The following is a 20,082-nucleotide window of genomic DNA, read 5'->3' as shown; positions in this document are numbered from 1 at the left end:
TTATTTACAAGCTCATGCAGAATATTTTTAAAATTATTCTGTATTGTCAATAAAGAAGTTTTTGTCACATTTCAAAAGTTTGATAATGTTTCCAAAGGCTATTAAGGCAGGAGGATCATAAGTTCGAGGCCAGCTTTAACTACTTAGCAAGATCCTGTCTCAAAAATAAGAAGGACTGGGGATATAATCTAGTGATACAGCATTTGCCTAGCATGCATGAGGGCCTGGGTTCCATCCCCAGCCAGAAAAAGAAAACCCCAGGCTCAGTTTTACTAGTGAGATCCTTAAAACAAACCGCATGCTAGCACGGAGGACAGATAAATAGGGAATATTCGCTTATTCTTTTTTTAGGCTAGCATCATTTTGATGCTCACACCTACAAAATGTATTAGTCTGCTAAGGCTGCCATGACAGAACACCACAGACTGGGTGCCTTAACCAACAGAAATTTATTTTCTCCCTGTTACGAAGATTAAAAGCCCAAGATCAAGATGCCATTGCATTTGATCTCTGATGAGACCCCTCTTCCTGATTTGTAGATGGCCTTTTCTCTGGATATGTATGAACAGAAAAAGATATCTGGTGTCTCTCCCTATTATAAGGTCACCTATCATTTCAGATTAGGGTCCTGCCCTTACCCTTACCCTAAAATTACCTTCCCTAAATACCACCTTCAAATACAGTCACATTGGGAGTTGGGGCTTCAATATATGAATTTTGTGGGTACACAATACAGTTCATAACCAACAACATTATGTATTAGAGCTCTCAGATGAAGCAGAACCAGTAGGACATATATGCATATATGCACGTGCGCACACACACACATACATATACACTTTAAGAAATTGATTCAAGCAATTATGGAGGCTGCCAAGTCCAAAATCTGCAGGGGCTAACAGGCAGGACATCCAGGGAAGGGCTCTTGTTGCATTTCAAGTTCATAGGCAGTAAGGCTGGGAACCTAGGGAAGAGTCAGTATTCATTTCAATTCCATAGGAATTCTGTGGGCAGAATTCCTTCTAACACCAGGGAGGAGTTAAAGCCTTCATCTGATTGGCTGAGGCCCACCCACATCAGGAAAGGCGCGCTGCTTTACTGAAAATCCAGATTGAAACATTCATGTCATCTGAAGAAGACCTTCACAGAAACATCCAGAAAAATATTTAGCCAAATATCTGTGTATCATGGCCCAACCAAGTTGATACATTAAATTAATCATCCTAGAATGAAAAAGAAAATTAAGAACCAAATAATTTTTAACCCGGATATAAAAGATTAAAGATTAGCAAACCAAATCTAGCAGTGCATTTTTTAAAAAACTATATTACAAGTAATCACCAATAAAACTCTTTGACGATCTTGGATTTATTCCAGGAATGCAAGATTGATGTAACATTAAAAATTAAGCCAGATATGGTGGCATACTCCTGTAATCCCAGCTACTGAGGAGGCTGAGACAAGATTGCAAGATCAAGGCCAGCCTGAGCAACTTAGTAAAACCCTGTTTTGTTTAGGTTTTTTTTTTTTTTTTTTTTTTTTTTTTTTTTTTAAAGGATTGGGAATGTAACTTAGTGATAGAGTACTTGCCTGGTATGCACAAGGCTCTGGATTCAATCCCCAGTGCTGAAAAAATATATATTTCATTTTACCTATAGATTAAGAGAGAAAAATCTCTTAGCTTTCTCAATAAAGACTTACACCAAACTAAGAAGAAAAAAAAAGTATGACTATAAAGCGCCTAGAGCAAGCAGCATATGTAGATATTTGACATACAGCAGAGATGGTATTGCAGAGCAGTGGAGAAATAAAGGGCTTTCAATAAAAGTTGTTGGCATCATTGTTTATCCATATAGCAGAAAGTAAAATTGGGGTTTTACCTTACAGCATACCTCAAATTCAGCTCAGGTAGATTAAAGGCTTATATTTGAAAAGCTAAATGAAAACTGTTAGAAGAACATTTTTTAAAAATGTTTTTAAAAAATCTTTGTATCTTTAGAGGATAGGGATAGATTTTGGGAAATGAGAATTAGAAAGCAAAAAATGAGAAAACAAAGGCTGATAAATTTGGTTTTATTAAAATTGAAAACTTCTTTTTCGAGATACCATTGAAAAGAGAACACCCAAGCTACAAACTAGAAGATATATATAACACATGAAATATAGTTATGGATATTTATTTCTTGAATGTATCAGATCACTAAGAAAAAGGTAAGAATGTAGACAAAGGGGAAAAATAATTGAATTTGTTGAAGATGGAAGATCCAGAAAATATGAAAAGGTATGCAACCTTATTATGGAAATGCAAGTCAAACCTACAATGAAATACCATTATTTCACTTGTGAGACTGACCAAAAAAAAGTTTTTAAGCCACAACCAGACAATGTAAATGGTTTTATTTTAAAATTTGAAAGTTTTTAACCCTTGAATCAGTTTGCAAATACCTAAAACTGAACAAGTGTGTGCTGCACAACCCAGTTCTCCTACTTCTGGCTATAGATACCTAACAGATTGTAGGAGTTTATAATACAACTGGCTGTAATAATAAAAATATTGAAAAGTAACCAAGTACTCATGAACATGAAATGGGCAAAAAGTTATGTTCATACAAAAGAACAATATATAAGAGAAGAAATGAACTACAGCTACATAATCAACCTGGATGAATCTTAAAAACATAATTTATGGTGAAGAAGCAAGTTGCCAAAGAAAGCATAATAGCAAAATTCCATTCATATAAAGTTTAAAATGAAACAAAACCAAATAACATATATGTGTGTATATATATATAACATATATGTGTATATATGTGTGTGTATGTGTGTATATATACACATATACATACACGTGTGTATGATACAAAGTGTGTATATATATATATTTATATATAAAGTGTATATATATATGTGTGTATATATATGTATACACACACACACACACACACGGTATAAAGAAAGGAAAGATACTGGTTACCACAAAATATAGGCAAGTCGTTACCACTGGTGTGGACAGAAGGATGCAGTTAGAGAAAGCACAGATGGGGCTTTTAGGATTTGTTCATGGTATATTTCTCATCTCATGCTTGGTACAAATGTATTTATTGCTCATTGTCTAACTTTATATATTTTATTCACCCTTTCTTTTAAATTTATTTTTTTTATGTGGTGCTGAGGATTGAACCCAGTGCCTCACACGTGCTAGGCAAGCGCTCTACCACTGAGCCACAGCCCAGGCCCTATTCACCCTTTTTGTTTGAATGCTTTACTTCACAATGAAGCAGCAGTTTGCTCATCATAAAAGTTAAACACATTCATTTTAGAAACATTTGGAAAATGGGTATAACTTTAGTCAGTGAGGAAAAAATAGCATCTTTAACATTACAAAAATGACATTCTTGACTAACTCTCAGGGTTGTGAAGTACATGAAATCATGTATTTTCCAGTTTCGAATGACAACATAAGTGGAGGTAATTTTATGTGATTATATGGGTAAAGATGTGCCAAGAGCAGAATTAATTTGAAAAATAACATGAGTAGCTATTGCTCATGAAATCTAGAGATTGGATTTGAATCTGTTGTATACTGACCATGTGAAATATATTTGTCTTTTAGAAATGTGCTTTTAAGAATGAAACCAAGTCATTGTTTACTCTAACAGTTTTGGGGTCCCTAGTGGTTAAAATTACTTTAAGCTGAGGACCTTTTGAACTTTAGTAACTAGTTGGTATCTTTGAATGAGGTCCAAATGATACCCCACTAATGCTAAAATCTGGACTAGAATCAGTAGCTTTCAGAAGTAGGAGCCATTCTGCATTGAGAAAATATATGCCATTTTGCTAAGGTAAAGTGGTTTTGAATTCACTTTCATTAATGTAAGTTAATACTCGAGTATTGACATATTGAAAAAATTAAAGCAACTTTACATTCCAAATTTTTACTTAATATTTCAAGTAGTTTTTTTTTTAATAAAAATCTGTCAGAGCTCTAAGGCCATCATTGGCTCATCCTGTCTGATCACATAAATTCTAACCTATTAATATAGGTCAAATGACAAAAAATCCCGGTAAGCTATAACCTTAAAGAAGGTTCAAAATGAATTTTTTAAATGCCATTAATAGAATAGCTCACTAAAGCCACCCCATGTCACATGAGGATCCAATGAATAATGGAAACTAACCTCTTAAAAAAGCATAAAAACATTCCTGTTACCCTAAAATGTAGTAGCTGTGTGCCATAAAGAAAGGCAGCTAAAAACAGTATCAGCACCCATGGCTGATGACCTCCCAGTACTAGTGCATTTGTTAAATACAGCAGGACTGCTCTAGGGTTTCAGGTAGTTGTGGACTTAAAGTAAACCTTCCAATATTCAAGTTAAAATTCCTTTCTAGTTCTTCTGACATGCTTTCCAATTACCCATTTTCCGTTTGTGTTTCTCTCCTCTCTACTGTCAGGAAGGGCCATCTTCAGAGGGCCAGTTCAGCACAGTGTGATATCAGCCTGGTAGAGACAAGCAGTACCAGAGCCCACCACAGTGAGTAAATTCAAAATGAAATGCTTAAAGTCCTTGATGAGACTTCTGTTGTTACATGTAAGGATTTGAATCTATTAAAAAAAACAGGTTGACGCTAAGAATTTTTCCATGGATTTTGAGCTAGGCATCATTTTTCACATGAAGATAAATTTCCTATTAGCAGTATAACACAGGTCATATTTTTTTCCAAAAGAAAACAATACAAGTAATAACATAAAATTACAATGTTAGCTATAATGTGCTACATAGATATGAGGGAATAGTTCCAGAAGTATTCTGAAGTGGGCTGGCATATGGGAAGAAGGAGTTTTACCTGTGTGGGTAAGTTTCATTGGGAAACTTGTAGACAAATTAATATTTTAAAACTATCTGGAGACTTCTGCTTCTGACTAAAATGGAATTCTTCCTTTCACTTGAAACAAACAAAAATAAACAATGATTTTCAAGACATTGACATCAGGCAACAGAGGACTGTGACACTGAGGGATGGGAATCAGACAGGATGAGCCAATGATGGCCTTAGAGCTCTGCCTCGAAAGCTTCCAGCTTGCAGTGCTGTCTGTATCAGGGAACCCAGGCTGAGCTTGATGAATTCCCTGAACTGAGAAGATGGAGCTGAGACATCTTGAAAGGATTAGAGTTGCCCCATATTCACAAAGGGCCCTAAAGATCTCACTATTCATGGGTCTTAGGAAGGGTACACAGTAGCTGGGAATAATTTGCCCTAGGTTAAGAGCTGCTCCAGTCCTGTCTAACAAATGTTAAAAGCATAAACCGACAGGATTAAATTGTTTAATGCAAGTGATTGCATCCCAATAATATAAAAAGTATCCAATATTCAACAGGTAATTTCACGGTGTTTCACATTCAATAAAAAACCACCAATCTTCAAAGAAGCAGGAAATGCATTTAAAAATGAGAAGCCTAATATATTGAAATTCCCATAGATGTTAGAAGTAGCAGGCAAGCATATTAAATGTTTTTTGTAAATATATCGCATATATTCACAAGGTGAGACATGGAAGACTTTTTTTTTTTTTTGCAACCCAAATTGAATTTCCAAAGATAAAAATTGGTGTGTAAGATAAAAAATTTGGATAGTAATAATGTCAGATGACACAACTGTAGAAAAGATTGGTGAGTTTGAAACTACAACAATATAAACTATTAAAAAAAGAAACGGGTGGGTCTCAGTGGTAGAGCACTTGCCTAGCATGTGTGCGGCACTGGGTTCGATTCTTAGCACTGAATTAAAATAAATAAATAAAATAAAATTTTTTCATTTAAATTTTTTCTTTTTTAAAAATATTTTTAGTTGTAGATGGACAACTAAAAATATTTTTAAAAAAGAAAAAATTTAAATGAAAAAATTAATAGTGAGCTATGTGACAACTTCAGGCAGCATAATATTGTGTTAACTGCAGTTCTAAAAGGACATGAGACAAAAAAAATTTGAAGAAATAGCCCAAATTTTTTCAGATTTAATAAAAACTATCAATTTACAGATACAGATTATGCAACAAACATTACACTTAAGAACCATAAAGAAAAGTACACTGAGGTCATCATAATCTCTCAAAACCAGTGATTGATTTTATAGGCAGCCAGATAAAGACATATTACATTTAAAGAAACCAAGATAAGGATGATAAAGGATGACAGCAGGCTTCTTTTAAGGAACAGTCCAACCTAGAAGGGAACAGAGCAACTATATAATTATTATTATTATTATTATTTTTTTTTTTTACTTAAAGGACTGGATTTGTAGCTCAATGGTAAAGCCCTTACCTAGCATGCATGAGGCCCTCGGTTTGACACCTAGCACTGCAAAAAATTAAAAATTAAAGCAATGAATCTGGAATTCTATATCTAGGAAAAATATCTTTCAAAAACAGGGCAAAATAGGCATATCAATCTTGAAAAAGAAGAACAAAGTTGGAGAATTCATTTTTTGATCTTGAAACTTATGATGAAGGCCCAGTAACCAAGATACTGTAGTGCTGGCATAAGGATGGACAGAGACCCCTGGAATACAATTGGGAGTTTAGCAATAAATGCTTATTCTGTAGTAAATTGATTTCTTTAAAAGTATCAAGGCAATTCATGGGGAAAATAATGGTCTTTTCAATAGAAGATACTGGAAAACTATATATCCACTTACTAAAGAATGAATTTAAACCCCTACCTCATAACATATATAAAAATTAACTCAGTATGGATCAAAGACTTATAAGAGTCAAAGCTATATATAACTCTTATTTAGAATACATAGGTGGAAATCTTTCTGACCTTAAGCAATGGATTCTTAGATGTGATTCCAAAACTATCAATAACAAAGAAATAAACTGTATTTATCAAATTCTTTTTTTAACCTTTTGAGCCTTAAAGTAGCCCTTCAAGAAAGTAAAAATTACAGAACAGAAAAAAAATTTTTCAAGTCATATGATAAAGAACTTGTATCCCAAAAATATAAATACTTACAAGTCAATAATAAAAAGACATCCAACCCAATTTAAAAAAAGACAAAGGATCTGGAAAGATAGTTCTCTAAAAAATGTACAAATGACCAATAAGCACACAAAAAGATTCTCATCATTAGCCATCAGGAAATAAAAGTCAAAACTATAATGAAGCTCGGCACCATGGCACACACACCTGTAATCCCAGCAACTTGAGGCTGAGGCAGGAGGATCTCAAAGTTCAAAGCCAGCCTCAGCAACTTAGTGAGACAATGTCTCAAAATAAAAAATTTAAAAAGGGCTGGGGTTGTGACTCAGTGGTTAAGTACCTCTAGGTTTAATCCCTGGTAAAAAAAAAAAAAAAAAAAGTAACAGATTATCACTTCTTGCCCATAAGGATGACTATATTAAGAAAGAACAATAACAGGAATGTGGAGAAATTGGAGCCCTTGCACATGCCAGTGGGAATGTGAAATGGTGCAGCTACTTCCAAAAACATTCTGGCAATTTCTCTCAAGTTTGTGCATAAAGTTACCATATGACCCTACAATTCTACTCCGAGGTATACACCAAACAGAAATGAAATGTGTCCACACAAAACCTTGTAGTGAATGTTCATGACAGTATTATTTATAATAAGAAAATATTCTATTAGCTAATAAATGGATAAACGTGTTACATTTTTACTACAGAAAATTATTAAGCAGAACATAGGAAGTAGTAATACATGCTGCATGTAACATGGATGGACTTAGAATACAGTATTTTAAAGTGAAAAAAGTTACAAAGAAAAAATACTTTGTGATTGCATTTATATGAAATGTTCAGAATAGGCAAATTAACTACAGAAACAGAAGTAGATTAATGGTGCCCAGGGTTGAGTAAAATCAGAAAATTAGAGAGGTGATGGCTAAGGAATGGAAGTTTGCTTTGGAGGAATGAAAATGTTCCAAATTTGATTATGGTGATGGTTATACAACTATGAATACTAAAAACCACTGAATTGTACAATTTAAATGGATGAATTATATGGCATATGAATTATATTCAATAAAGCTATGAAAATAAATCAATTAAGTTAAAAACACTGAAGGCAAATGGAGGTTTTTCAGGCATATAGAATTTGAAAGTTGAATTTGTCATCACCAGACCCACACTAAATAAATGTTAAAGGAAGTCTTCCAGGCAAAAGAACAATGATATCAGATGTGTAATATAAACTCACATAAAGGAATTAAGAATACCAGAAATGGCAATTACGTGGATAAATATTTGTTTTTGTTTTTGTTTTCATTTTCTTTGATGGAGTTGGGGATGGAACCCAGACTCTTGCACATGCTAGGCAAGTGCTGTACCACAGAGCCACATCCCGTCCTAATGTGTTTTTCTTACTATTTAAATCTACATAAGAGATAATTGAAAATTTCATTAAAAATTACAAAGTATGGGGTTTACAACATATATAAAAGTAAAATGTATAATTACAAAATACAAAGGTTGGGAGTGGAGCAATGGAAATACCCTATTGTAAAGTTCCCGTGTCACATGTCAAACAGTGTAATATCACCTGAAGGGAAAGCACAGCAAGTCACAGATACATGCTGCAAACCCCAGTGCAACCTCTCAATGTCTAAATTGCCCAATTAAAAGGTACAGATTATAAAACTGGATTAAAACTATTATATACTACCTATAAGAAATGTACTTCAATTTTAAAGATGCAAATAAAAATCTACCACGCTAATACTAATCACAGGAAAGCTTGAATGGCTTTACTGATATTAGACAAAGTAGATTGCATAGCTAAGAATATTATAAAGGATAAAGATTGTCATTTCATAAAGGGGACAATTTGTCAATAAGATGTAATAGTACTAAATATGTATGCACTGTGATAGTTAATCTTTCGTGTCAACTTGACTGGACCATGGTTTGATCAAACATTATTTTGGATGCTTCTGTGAGAGTGTCTTTGGATGAGATTTACATTGAAATTGGTGAACTCTGAGGAAAATAGCAGATCACCCTCCATAATGTGTGTGGGCCTCATTCAGTCAGTTGAAGTTGATAGAACAAAAGGCTGGCTGTACCAGAGAGAAGTCCTGCAAGCAGATTGCTTCAGACTGTCTGCATCGTGGGCTCTTCCTTGTTCACCAGCAGGATGCCTCTGGACTCCAACTGCAGCTCTCTCCTGAGTCTCCAGCCTGCCAGCCCTCCCATCTGATTTTGAACTTCCCAAGTCTCCACAATTGTATAAGTCAATTCCATAAAATAAATCTCTTTCTGTATGTACACACATCCTGTTGGCTCTGTTTCCCTGGAGAACCCTCATCAACATGCACCTAAATGCACTTTTAAAATACATAAAGGAAAACTCATGGAAATCCAAGAAGAAATAGGCAAATGAACAATTATGACAAGAAATTATAGTGCTATTTTCCTAATAATTGGCAGAATAGATAGATTAAAAGTCAGTGAAGATACAGTCGACTTCAACAGTATCAACCATTTGGATCTGATAAATGTGCAGCACACTCCATCTAATCAACAGAACGCACATTCTTTTCAAGTGCACCAAATATTCACCATGAAACACCATAAACTGGTTCATACAACAGGTCTCAACACATTAAAAAGGATACAAGTCATGCAAAATATGTTCTCTGACTACAATGAAATAAGAAATTAGTAATAGAAATATCTCTGGAAGGGGCTGGGGAGATAGCTCAGTTGGTAGAGTGCTTGCCTTGTAAGCACAAGGCCCTGAGTTCGATCCCTAGCACCCCAAAAAAAAAAAAAAAAAAGAAATATCTCTGGAAAAAACTCAAATATTTGGAAACTAGATAACATACTTCTAAGTAATCCATGAGCCAAAAAGGAAAAAATTAGCCTTTTCAACTGCATGAAAATGAAAGCATACCTTCTCAAAATTCACAGCAGTAAATATCCAAATTAGAAAAGAACATTCTCAAAGCACGATCTCATCTTTTGGAAAAACCTATTTTTAAAAATCCAAGGTAAGTTCAAGAAAAGACATAAAGGCTTGCATAGGAATCAATGAAATAGGAAACAGAAGAGAGAAAAATCCATAAATCATTGTAACCAAAAACTGGTTCTTTAAGATCAATAAAATTAGTAAATTCGTAGGCATGTTGGTCAGAAAAAAGAGAGGACATAAATTAACAATATGAAGAATTAGTGACATTCCTACCAATAATACAAATGTTGAAAGGATAAATAAGGGAAGATTTGGAACAACTTAAGATTAGACAAATTCTTTAAAGAACAAAACTAAGAAAGCCTTCTGAGATAACTTGAATAGTCCCCAAATGCAAAGTAGTTGAATTTGCATATAGAAACTTTCCCCACAATGACAATTCAGGCTCAAGTGGCTTATCTGGTGACTTCTGCCAAACTTCCAAGAAAGATACAATTACTCTGCAGAAACTCTTCCTAAAAAAGTTTCAAAAGCAGGGATACATTTTATGAGACCAACTAGTTAGTAGTTTAGCAAAGTTGGAAGACAGAGGATCAGTATTAAAAAGTCAGTTGTACTTCTGTGTATCAGTCACAACTGGATATGCAAAGTTAAAAAATAATACCACTTACAGTAATGTGAAAAGATGTGAAAGACCTTTGCAATGAAATCTGTAAAACATTGCTAAGAGGAATGAAATTAAGACCACCTAGATGGAGGGATGTACTGTGTTCACAGGTTAGGAAGATCCAATATTGTTAAGATGTCAGTGCTCAGACTGACCTACAGATGCAATGCCATTCCAATCAAAATTCCAGCAGGTATTTTTATGGCAATTGATAAGGTAATTCTAAAATTCTTCTTGAAATGCAAAGGAACTGGAACAGAGAAAACAATTTTGAAACAGAACAACACTGGAGACCTCAGCTTTCTGATTTCCCAACTTATTATGGAGCCACAGTAATCAAGACAGTGTTGTGTTGACATCAAAACTGACACATAGGTCTATAAGTAGAACATATTTGCAAATCATATATTTGATAAAGGATTCTTTCAACTCAATTGTATAAATTTAATGTATAAAGAACTCTTTCAATTATTTTCCACTCGAGAATAAAAACCCAATTGAAATTTGGGCAAAATATTTTAATAGACATTTTATCAAAGAAAATACATAAATGGCTAATAAATACATGAAAAGATACTTGACATCTTAAGGAAATGAACAAGAATTGGAACACAGGCAAATCTGGCTCCCAAACCCATGTTTTTCTTATGCTTAGGCTTCCATGGGTGTGGGCAGGAGCCTCAGGGCTCCTTGGCTAGACGTTTTTGTCCACATAAGATAGACCCAGTTAACCACAGGATATTTTGGTCCTTGCATTTGATATTTTCTTCCACCGTATTGCCATCTGTTCTTTTCTTTGCTGTTAGAATGACTCAAGTTACTCACTGTAGCACTTTTTCCCCTTAACCAGCACTTTCTAGATTATCTTCAAAAGATCACCAGGCTTTTTAGAATTTTGGGTGACAGTATTGAACTTGTGTGAGTCTAGATTAGGGATGCTGACAAAACAGTGTTCTGAGGAACACTGTAGGTCAGGCTGCTGGGAATTTGGGGTGTTCTAGGTTAGTTCACCTCCACTCTTCACATCAAACAGAAGCTGTGAGTTCTGTGAATATGAGGTGAAGGCAGGTAGGTATATATACAAAGGAAAATCAAGATGGAGAAAAGATCTCATTCTTAATTATTTTCCACAGGTCATGGAGACCACTGAAGAAACATCAAAGTGAACTTTATCTTTGCTTTTATTTTACAAAGGCAGAAAATGAAACACCAGAAGGTAAATTAAAGCAAAAATGTAATCCCTCCTTCCTTAAACATGAGACAGTAACTGTCACTCTAGGAAACAGCCTGTTGTGCTGAAAGGTGTGTTCGCTTCTGTACATGCAGCAGCTCACAGGCAGCAGGCTAGTGGCGGTATCAGCAGTGTGCAAGTCACAGTGGTCCAGGTCATTCCCCAGCGAGCTAAGGTGGTGAGGCAGTCAAGGGCAAACTTCCTCACAACCAGAGAGAAACCCAGGAACACATGGAAATATCAAGAAAAAAAGATGAAAATCCCTTAAGTGACTGGTTTAGACTTTTTGCTCTATCTGGAAAGCTGCAACTACAACAGATGAAAAATCCATGAAGACATGTCACCTAGGGAGTAGATGGAAGCATTGACTGAAAAAGACATCTCTGTCATATTTTTAATATTGATGAAAATGGTTTCTATTGAAAGCAATTGAGTTCAAGGATTTTTATCTTGAAGAAACAAACGAAAGTTTAAGGCTGAAGAAGATGAAAAATTCCTAAAGCATATGCCAATGCAAATTTAGGATTATTATTTTTAATACACAGGTTACTAAGTCCCAAACCTGTTTTGCTTATAAGGCCTGTAGTTTTTAGTGCTTGATTTTTGCAGAATGCCAAATTTTCATCTTTTTAGGGACAACGTGAAGAACCGGCTAGGTCAGAACAAGTTCTCCAGTTGTTTCCACCTGTTTAAAAATTACACGGAAACATAATGGAAAAAAAAGCAGTAGTGACTGTAAGTGTAGAGAGTCGTGGGCAGTTTGAAGACAGGGTTTTCTGACCACCAAAGGTCTAAGGCTGGCAAAGAATTGAGGCAGAGGAGCAAGCGCTGGCCCCGTGTGAGCCTATTCCTGATGTCTTCCTGAAAACCAGTATGCACATTGGCTTTTCTTCATAATCTGGCCCAGTGTAACCACTGTGGATTAAATTTGTCACTAGTGTTTGATTTATTCATCCATTCACCAACAATCATTATTTAACAGATAGATGAGTCTGAGGTACTGAGAAAGTAGAAAAACAGATGTGATATTTGAAATTTAAAAGACTTTTTTAGAAAAAAATTTAGATTTACAGTCCCCAACTATTTTATGGTAGTGTGAAAGTGATATACATTCAGGAGAAACGGTACTTTGAATTATGATCTTTCCTGAACTAGCACATGTGCTAAGTTCCCCCTTGTGATGCTAACCAGGAGCAGCAACCCCTGCTTGTCAGCCACATGATCAGGAGGGGAACAACTGGTAGCCCACAGCACAGTAGCTAAGCTGTGATGTTTGGTAGGTTAAGTGTACTAGATGCATTTTTGACTTATGGGTATTTGACTTATAATAGATTTGTCAGTTTGCAACCCTGTGGTAAGCTGAGGAGCACCTGTACAGGAAAGCTGAGCAGATGGTGCAGAGTTCCCACATGCTCCTCTCTCACCCTCTTCCTCTGTTAGAAGCACATCCGTTTAAATTAATGCACCAACATCAATACCTTCATATTAGCTAAAGTCCATAGTTTACATTAAAATTGCTCTTTTATTGTTTTACAGATTTTGATGAATGCTATATATAGCATAATGCTATATATCCACTATCACAGCATCATATGCAATAGATAATAGTTTCTGTGTCCTAAAAATCTCCTGTGCTTCATATGTTCACCCCTCCCTTTCTCCCACTGAACCTCTGGTGACCACTAATGTCTTTGCTTTTTCCAGAATGTCCTACACTGGGGATCATGCAGTATGTAGTCTTTCATACTGGTTTCTTTCACTTAGCAATATGCATTTAAGATCCCTTTCCTTGTAGCTGGATACTTGTCTTTTTAATGGCTAACCCATATGATTTTTTTCTTTTTGGTGGTTATAATGCATTTTTATTTTTATAAAATGTAAGGTTTACTGTTTTATACTTTGAAGTATATAGTTCAAGGACATGAAGGACATTCACATTATGCACATCACCACTATCAATCTCTAGAATTTTTTCATGATCCCATACTCAATATTGTACTCCTTAAATAAATCCCTCTTTACTCCTCCCCCAAATTCCCTGACAGACAGTAACCACAGCTGCATTTTGTGTTTATGAAGTTCACTATTCTATGTATCTCACATAAGTGGAATCATATGGTATTTGTCCGTTTGTGACTAGCTTATTTCATTTAACATGTTTAAAGGCTCATCAAATTTTCATTCCTTTTAATGACTGAATATTCCATTGTATAGGTAATATATTTTGTCTTTGTGCACAAGTTAAAGGACATGTGGGTTATTTCCAACTTTTTACTATGAATAGTGTAGCAGTGAACTTTGGGTGTACAAATATACCCTCAGGCCCATACTTTCAATTATTTTTATATATTATAATAGGAAATATAATGGATTAAATGGTAATTCTGTATTCTGAAAACTGTCTGTTTTCTATAACTGCACTACTTTATAGTTCCACCAGCAATGCATAAGAATTGCAATTTCTCTGCATCTTGTGTGCATGTGTGTGTGTGTGTGAGAGAGAAAGAGAGAGAAAGAGAGAGAGATGGGGTGTGGGGGAGAGAGACACGTTCTGAGATCCAGAAGTATGAGTCCTCCAGTTTGTGATTTGGCTATTCAGGGTCCTTTGAGATTATATCTGAACTTTAGTGAGCATTTTTCCATTTTGAAAAAAAAAGGGTTTGACAGAGATTGCATTCAATCTGTAGCTCACTTTGAGGTGTATTGATAACTTAACAATACTATTTTCCAGTTCATGAACATGGATGTGTTTCCAATTGTTTGTCTAATTTCTTTCAGCAATGTTTTGTAATTTTCATTATACAAGTCTGCTTTAGTCAGTTTTGTGTTGCTATGACCAAAAGATCCAACAAGAACAAGAAGGAATTTACTTGGGGCTCACAGTTTCATAGGTCTCAGTCTATAGATGACCAACTCTATAACTGTGGGCCTAAGGTGACACAAAACATCGTGGTGGAAGGGCATGGTGGAGGAAAGCAGCTCAGGACATGGCAACAGGAAGCAGAGAACTCTGCTCACCAGAGACAAAATATAAACCCCAAAGGCGTACCCTGTGACCTACTTCTTCCAGCTACACCCTGCCTGCCTACAGGTACCAGTTAATCCGTGGGATGAATGTGCTAATTAGATTACAGCTCTCATAACCCAACCATTTCACCTCTGAACATTCTTGCATTGTCTCACACATGAGCTTCTGGGGGATAACTCATATCTAAACTGTAACAAAGTCCTTCACCTCCTTGGTTAATTCCCAAGTATTCTTGGTCCTATTATAAATAGAACTGTTCTCATGATTTCTTTCCAGACTGTTCATTATAAATGTATAGAAGTGCAAGTGAATTTTGTGTTGATTTTGTATTCTGCTACTTGACTGAATTAATTTATTAGCTCAACAGTCTTTTTATGGATTCTTTAGGGTCTTCTACACATTGGGATCCTACAAGTTATAATTAAAAATGATAATTTATAAAGAGAGAACTGCTTTCTTGCTAATTTGGAGGCCTTTATTTTACTTGCCTGATTGCTCTGGCTAAGCCTCTAGTACACTTTGAATACAAGTGGTGAATGCGAGCACCCTCATCTTACTGCTGAACTTAGAAGGAAACACTCATGTCTTTCCCCATTGAATATGATGATCTCGGTGGGATTTTCATATATGGATTTTATTTTATTGAGGTAGCTTCCTTCTGCTAGTTCGTTCAGTGTTTCTAATCATAAAAGGGAGCTAAGTTTTATCAAATGCCTTTCCTGCATTGATATGATCAAGTAATGCCCCCCATTAATGTATTATATTTATTTTTATGTTGTCATCCTTATATTCTAGGAATCAGTCTTACTTAGTCACGGTGCATAATCCTTTTAAATCTGTTGAATTCCATTTCAAGTATTCAAAATGTGAATTTTGCATTAATGTTCATAAGGGATGTTGGCCTAAACAGTAACCCCCCTGTATCCACAGGGGCTACATTCCAAGACCCCCAGTGGATGCCTGAAACTACAGATAGTCCCAAGCCCTAAATATACTATTTCTTCCTATAGAGTTATGTACCAAATAATAGATGTTTTGGTCAAAAACAAGCTGCATACACAGTAGGGATCCAGTAAGGTTATATTGCCTACTAGTGTTGTAGCTGTTAGTTTGAGTGTACCTTATGTTTGTACAGTGAAGGACACATTCTCAGAATGTATCCTTGTTTGTAACCAACACATGACTGTACTTACATACCTACGATAATCTATATAATTAGGCACAATAAGAGAAATAACAGGGCTGGAGATATAGCTTAGTGGTAGAAGGCTTGCCTTGCATGTGTCAGGACCCGGATTTGGTCACCAACATGTACACACACACACACACACACACATACACATTTATGTATATAATCTCACAAGAGATAACAATAATAAAATAGCACAAATATAACAATACACTGCAGTAAAATTGCCAGCATCACTACTCTTGTGCTTTGGTACTAGTACTAAATAAAGGGTTACTTGAACACAAGCACTGATGTGCCCCTGAAAATAATGGATATTCTGTTGCTGGCTAGTGGTTTGTATGTCTGTTACACATAGCTGCTATCCCACACATCCCTTATGCTGTTTGCTTATCTTCATTCTTTTTGTCCTTTATGCTGTGTTCACTTATCTTCATTTATTTTCAATTGTCCTATAAATTTTGCTCATCTTTTCATCCCCCTTCAAATGTGCTGAACCCCTCTACTGAAAATTTGTACTTACTTTTCTCCTCTGTAATTTTCTTATTTCTTTTATAATTCCTTTTTCTTGAAACTGATTTTGTTCACTTATCATTATCTAATTCCTTGGCCATATTTAAGATAGGTGTTTTAAAATTTTGGTCTAGTAAGTTTAATGTCTGGACTTCATAGGGGACAGTGTGTTGTTTTATCTTGATTCTTTGAATGGGCCTTATTTCCCTGTTCTGTATGCCTTATAATTCGGAGTTGAAAATCAAGCATTTCACCATTGTGGTAGGTAATTCTAGATATCAGATTGTCTCCTTTTCTCAAAATCTGCTGGTTGGTTTTTTATTTTTACAGGCTTTTATCCATTTGTTTTAATAACCATTTTTACAAAAACTGTTCCTTGGGTGATCATTCAAGTTTCTGTTCCTTTTTTCTCATTCAACTATTTTGATAAAAATTCCCTTAAATGTTTTTGCAGACTGACTATGCTAGGGCAGTTCTCCAACAGGGGCCAGAGGTGAAAGCTTAGAGTCTTAGCAAGTGTGTTCCTAGGCATGTGTGGCATTCTAAATCGTTTGTTCTTGTACACATGGTTGCTTTTCAGTGTCCTAATTTTCCAAAGCCTCATCCCAGCTTCTCCTCTGGGCCTCGCTTGTCTACTTCACATCTCTACCCACCCATAATGTCTTGCCCTAGGCTTCAGTGGTTCCATACAGCTTTTAAAGCAGTGCCTACCTTCCAAGTGAGGTAAAATGAAGACAAGTACCTTGTGTCAGTCTTTCAGTTGTTGCAGACAGGTTAAAAACTGTTTCCAATAATTTGTAAATAAGGTCTATTCCACATCTTCCATTTTATGGATGGAAACTGGGCTTTTACTGCTTTAAGAATGACACTGTCACTGTGCCTAGGGTGGCAAGATAAGTAAAAGTCACAAAATTTTCCTACCATTGTGAAGATGGTTTTTCTTAGTTGGGCATTCCTTGATTGCTGTAAACTTCTTGACTGTTTTCCAGAGCTCTAACAAAGGTGGTTCAGACAGTCACTGCTTGTTTTTGTTTTCTATTGAGGAATGAGAGTTAAGAGCTTCCTAATGCTGATGTAACTCAAGTAATTGTGTACCAGTTCCATCTGTAATTCTAGTACTGTGACAAGACTTTGAACTGAGTATATATTAAGAACTAAATGTATGGTGATTCAATTTTGATTAGTCAGAATTAGAAAAAGGTTAAGAATGAGGTCTTAAAATTCTCCACAATCTGATCATTTGCATTTAAAACCAATAAGGGACTGGGGTTGTGGCTCAGTGGTAAAGCGCTTGCCTAGCATGTGTGAGGCACTGGGTTCGATCCTCAGCGCCACATAAAAATAAATAAATAAATAAACAAATAAATAAAGTCCATCCACAACTAAAAATTTTTTTAAAAAATAAATAAACCAATATTAACCAATCTCACTGTCATGAGTTGTTAGAGAATAAGAACTTAGATTAAAAAATGTTAAAAAATGAAAGAGCTTCATATAACTCCTAGCACCAAAACATTAAAAGACATTTCTTGGCTTCTGCCAATGTTTTACAGTAACTAGTCTTCAGTTGTGGCACATGGCAGAAGTGAAATATATATATATATAATAAAAATAACATTGCAAATACTTGATTACTTATCCTATATAGGGCCCAGGTTAAAATAGCTTTCTAATAACACATTCTTTACATAGATACTAATTTTGTTCATGATTAACAAAGATGTTATTACAGATTTCATTCAGCATTTTCATTAAGCCAACTTGGTTTTTAAAACTGAAAATCAAAATCAATCATGTAGAATCTCATGATTTCCCATCAGAGGAATCTAGAGTCTTCTGTTTCCCTTAAAACTGATTTTATGACAATGCTAATCTGGACCAGACCATATGGGTATAATATGACAAAAGCAGTTTTCTTTTTACTTGAAAGTTTCTGCAGATTACATAGAAAGTTCTAAATTTGTATGTTTATTCCTGTGGTAATTCTTTGCAAGTTAATTTTCTTAAATATCAGTGTAAATCATGGCAAATCTTTTGCTGTCTGGCTTCAAAGGTTGAGATGATCCAGGTTTAAGCAAAATTGAAAAAAAAAAATAGTAGTGAAGCAACCTACTGGACCCCTGTTACATCACTCCACAGGGCATATCTATTTCTAGGTCTTAATTTCAAGATCCACCCTTCCCGCCTCCTCAGATTTCTATTCGGCAGGTAAGAGTTTTTTTCATTCTACTTGGACCGAAGGGAATGGAAATGTGTTTCTTGATGCAGCCTTTTACAAAAAAAACTATAGCCCCAGAAATGATTTTGTTTTCAAAGTATGAGCATACTGCATTAGTAATAAAAATAGAATAAGTACTTACTTCATCCAAGTATATTTGATTATGCTGCAAAAATGATCAAAACTAAGATGCAAAAGATGCACAACATTCAGATTTTAATTTTCTACATATTTTTTACAAGGAACTATAAACTAGCATGTAATTATCTTTCTGTTCTTAGAACTGTATCTTCATAATAAAAATTTCACCCAAAAAAAAAAATCAGTGTTTTTAAGTGTCTTGATTAAATAAACCATCATATCATCTGATCTTCACTTGAGAGAAGACAGCTCAGCATGTGAAGACACTAAGGATTTGCCTTTATGTCTCAAAAAAAAAAATTTTTTTTTTTTGGGGGGTGCTGGGGATTGAACCCAGGGCCTTGTGTTTACAAGGCATGCACTCTACAGACTGAGCTATCTCCCCAGCCCTCAAGAAATTTTTTATATGATCATTTTTGCAGTTTCACAAGTAGCCACAATGATTTGCTACCTCAAATAATTTGGTTTTAGCTAAAATAGTAATTACTCCTTTAATACATGCTTTTAGGACAGACCTTTCAAAACTATAGTAAATTATAGTTTTAACTTTGGTTAAATTACTTTCACAGTCTCTGAGAGGCAGAAAGGATGGCCTTTGTTCTTATCAATACTACTACTGCTTCTACTGGGTCAAGTTCTCCCCTATTTACTTTGTACAATGTGAGTGAATGATTTTATTGTCTATGACAAGCGCCAAAAGGCTCAGCTATTATACCCCAAAATGATGTCAAATATTTAGGAAATTATCCTGTGGCAGATTCTCCTTTGAGAAGTAGCAAAACATTTTATATGAGTATTAATTTGAAAAACCAATCCATGTAATTTTCAGGCCTATTTTGTTCATATTTTCAATTTTAAAAATCCTTTTTCCTCTATTTTTCAACCAATCCTGATTCATATCAGGGACAAAAAAATTTCTAAAATATTTGCCTGTGTGCTATCTAAGCATATTCAAGGACTAGACTTTTGATTTACTAGCTAATAGAAAATACATATCGGTGTCAAATAATAGAAAAGTTAATAAATACAAGTCAGTAGACAAATGCCTAAAGAGAAATACTCAGATTAAAGTGTCTCTCAACCAAACTTTTCTTTGGACTTTTCTGGAACTCCAAAAGGAACTAACTGCTCAGAAAAATTTAAAATACTCAAAAGAACCTTTTAAG

General features: G+C 35.0%; 1 protein-coding gene across 18 annotated transcripts in view; it reads left to right on the top strand.

Annotated features, from left to right (window-relative positions):
* Positions 1 to 20,082, top strand: part of Nrg4 (neuregulin 4) — a 175,325-nt gene that overhangs the window by 149,659 nt on the left and 5,584 nt on the right. For 5 of the 18 annotated variants that reach the window (XM_047538881.1, XM_047538877.1, XM_047538875.1 and 2 more), the window contains exon 7: positions 11,730 to 11,812. In XM_047538881.1, the coding sequence (XP_047394837.1) occupies positions 11,730 to 11,812 (83 nt within the window). Of the gene's footprint in view, positions 1 to 4,452; positions 4,533 to 9,148; positions 9,717 to 11,729; positions 11,813 to 18,713; positions 18,766 to 19,485; positions 19,539 to 20,082 lie in introns of those variants that run through there. The other 13 variants (XR_007106982.1, XM_047538882.1, XM_047538884.1 and 10 more) reach the window with 7 other exon arrangements.

Source organism: Sciurus carolinensis, chromosome 2, assembly GCF_902686445.1.
Source record: "Sciurus carolinensis chromosome 2, mSciCar1.2, whole genome shotgun sequence".
In the NCBI taxonomy this organism is placed as follows: domain Eukaryota; kingdom Metazoa; phylum Chordata; class Mammalia; order Rodentia; family Sciuridae; genus Sciurus; species Sciurus carolinensis.
Note: the sequence above shows the minus strand (reverse complement) of the source record. Positions and strands in the feature narration are given on the sequence as shown.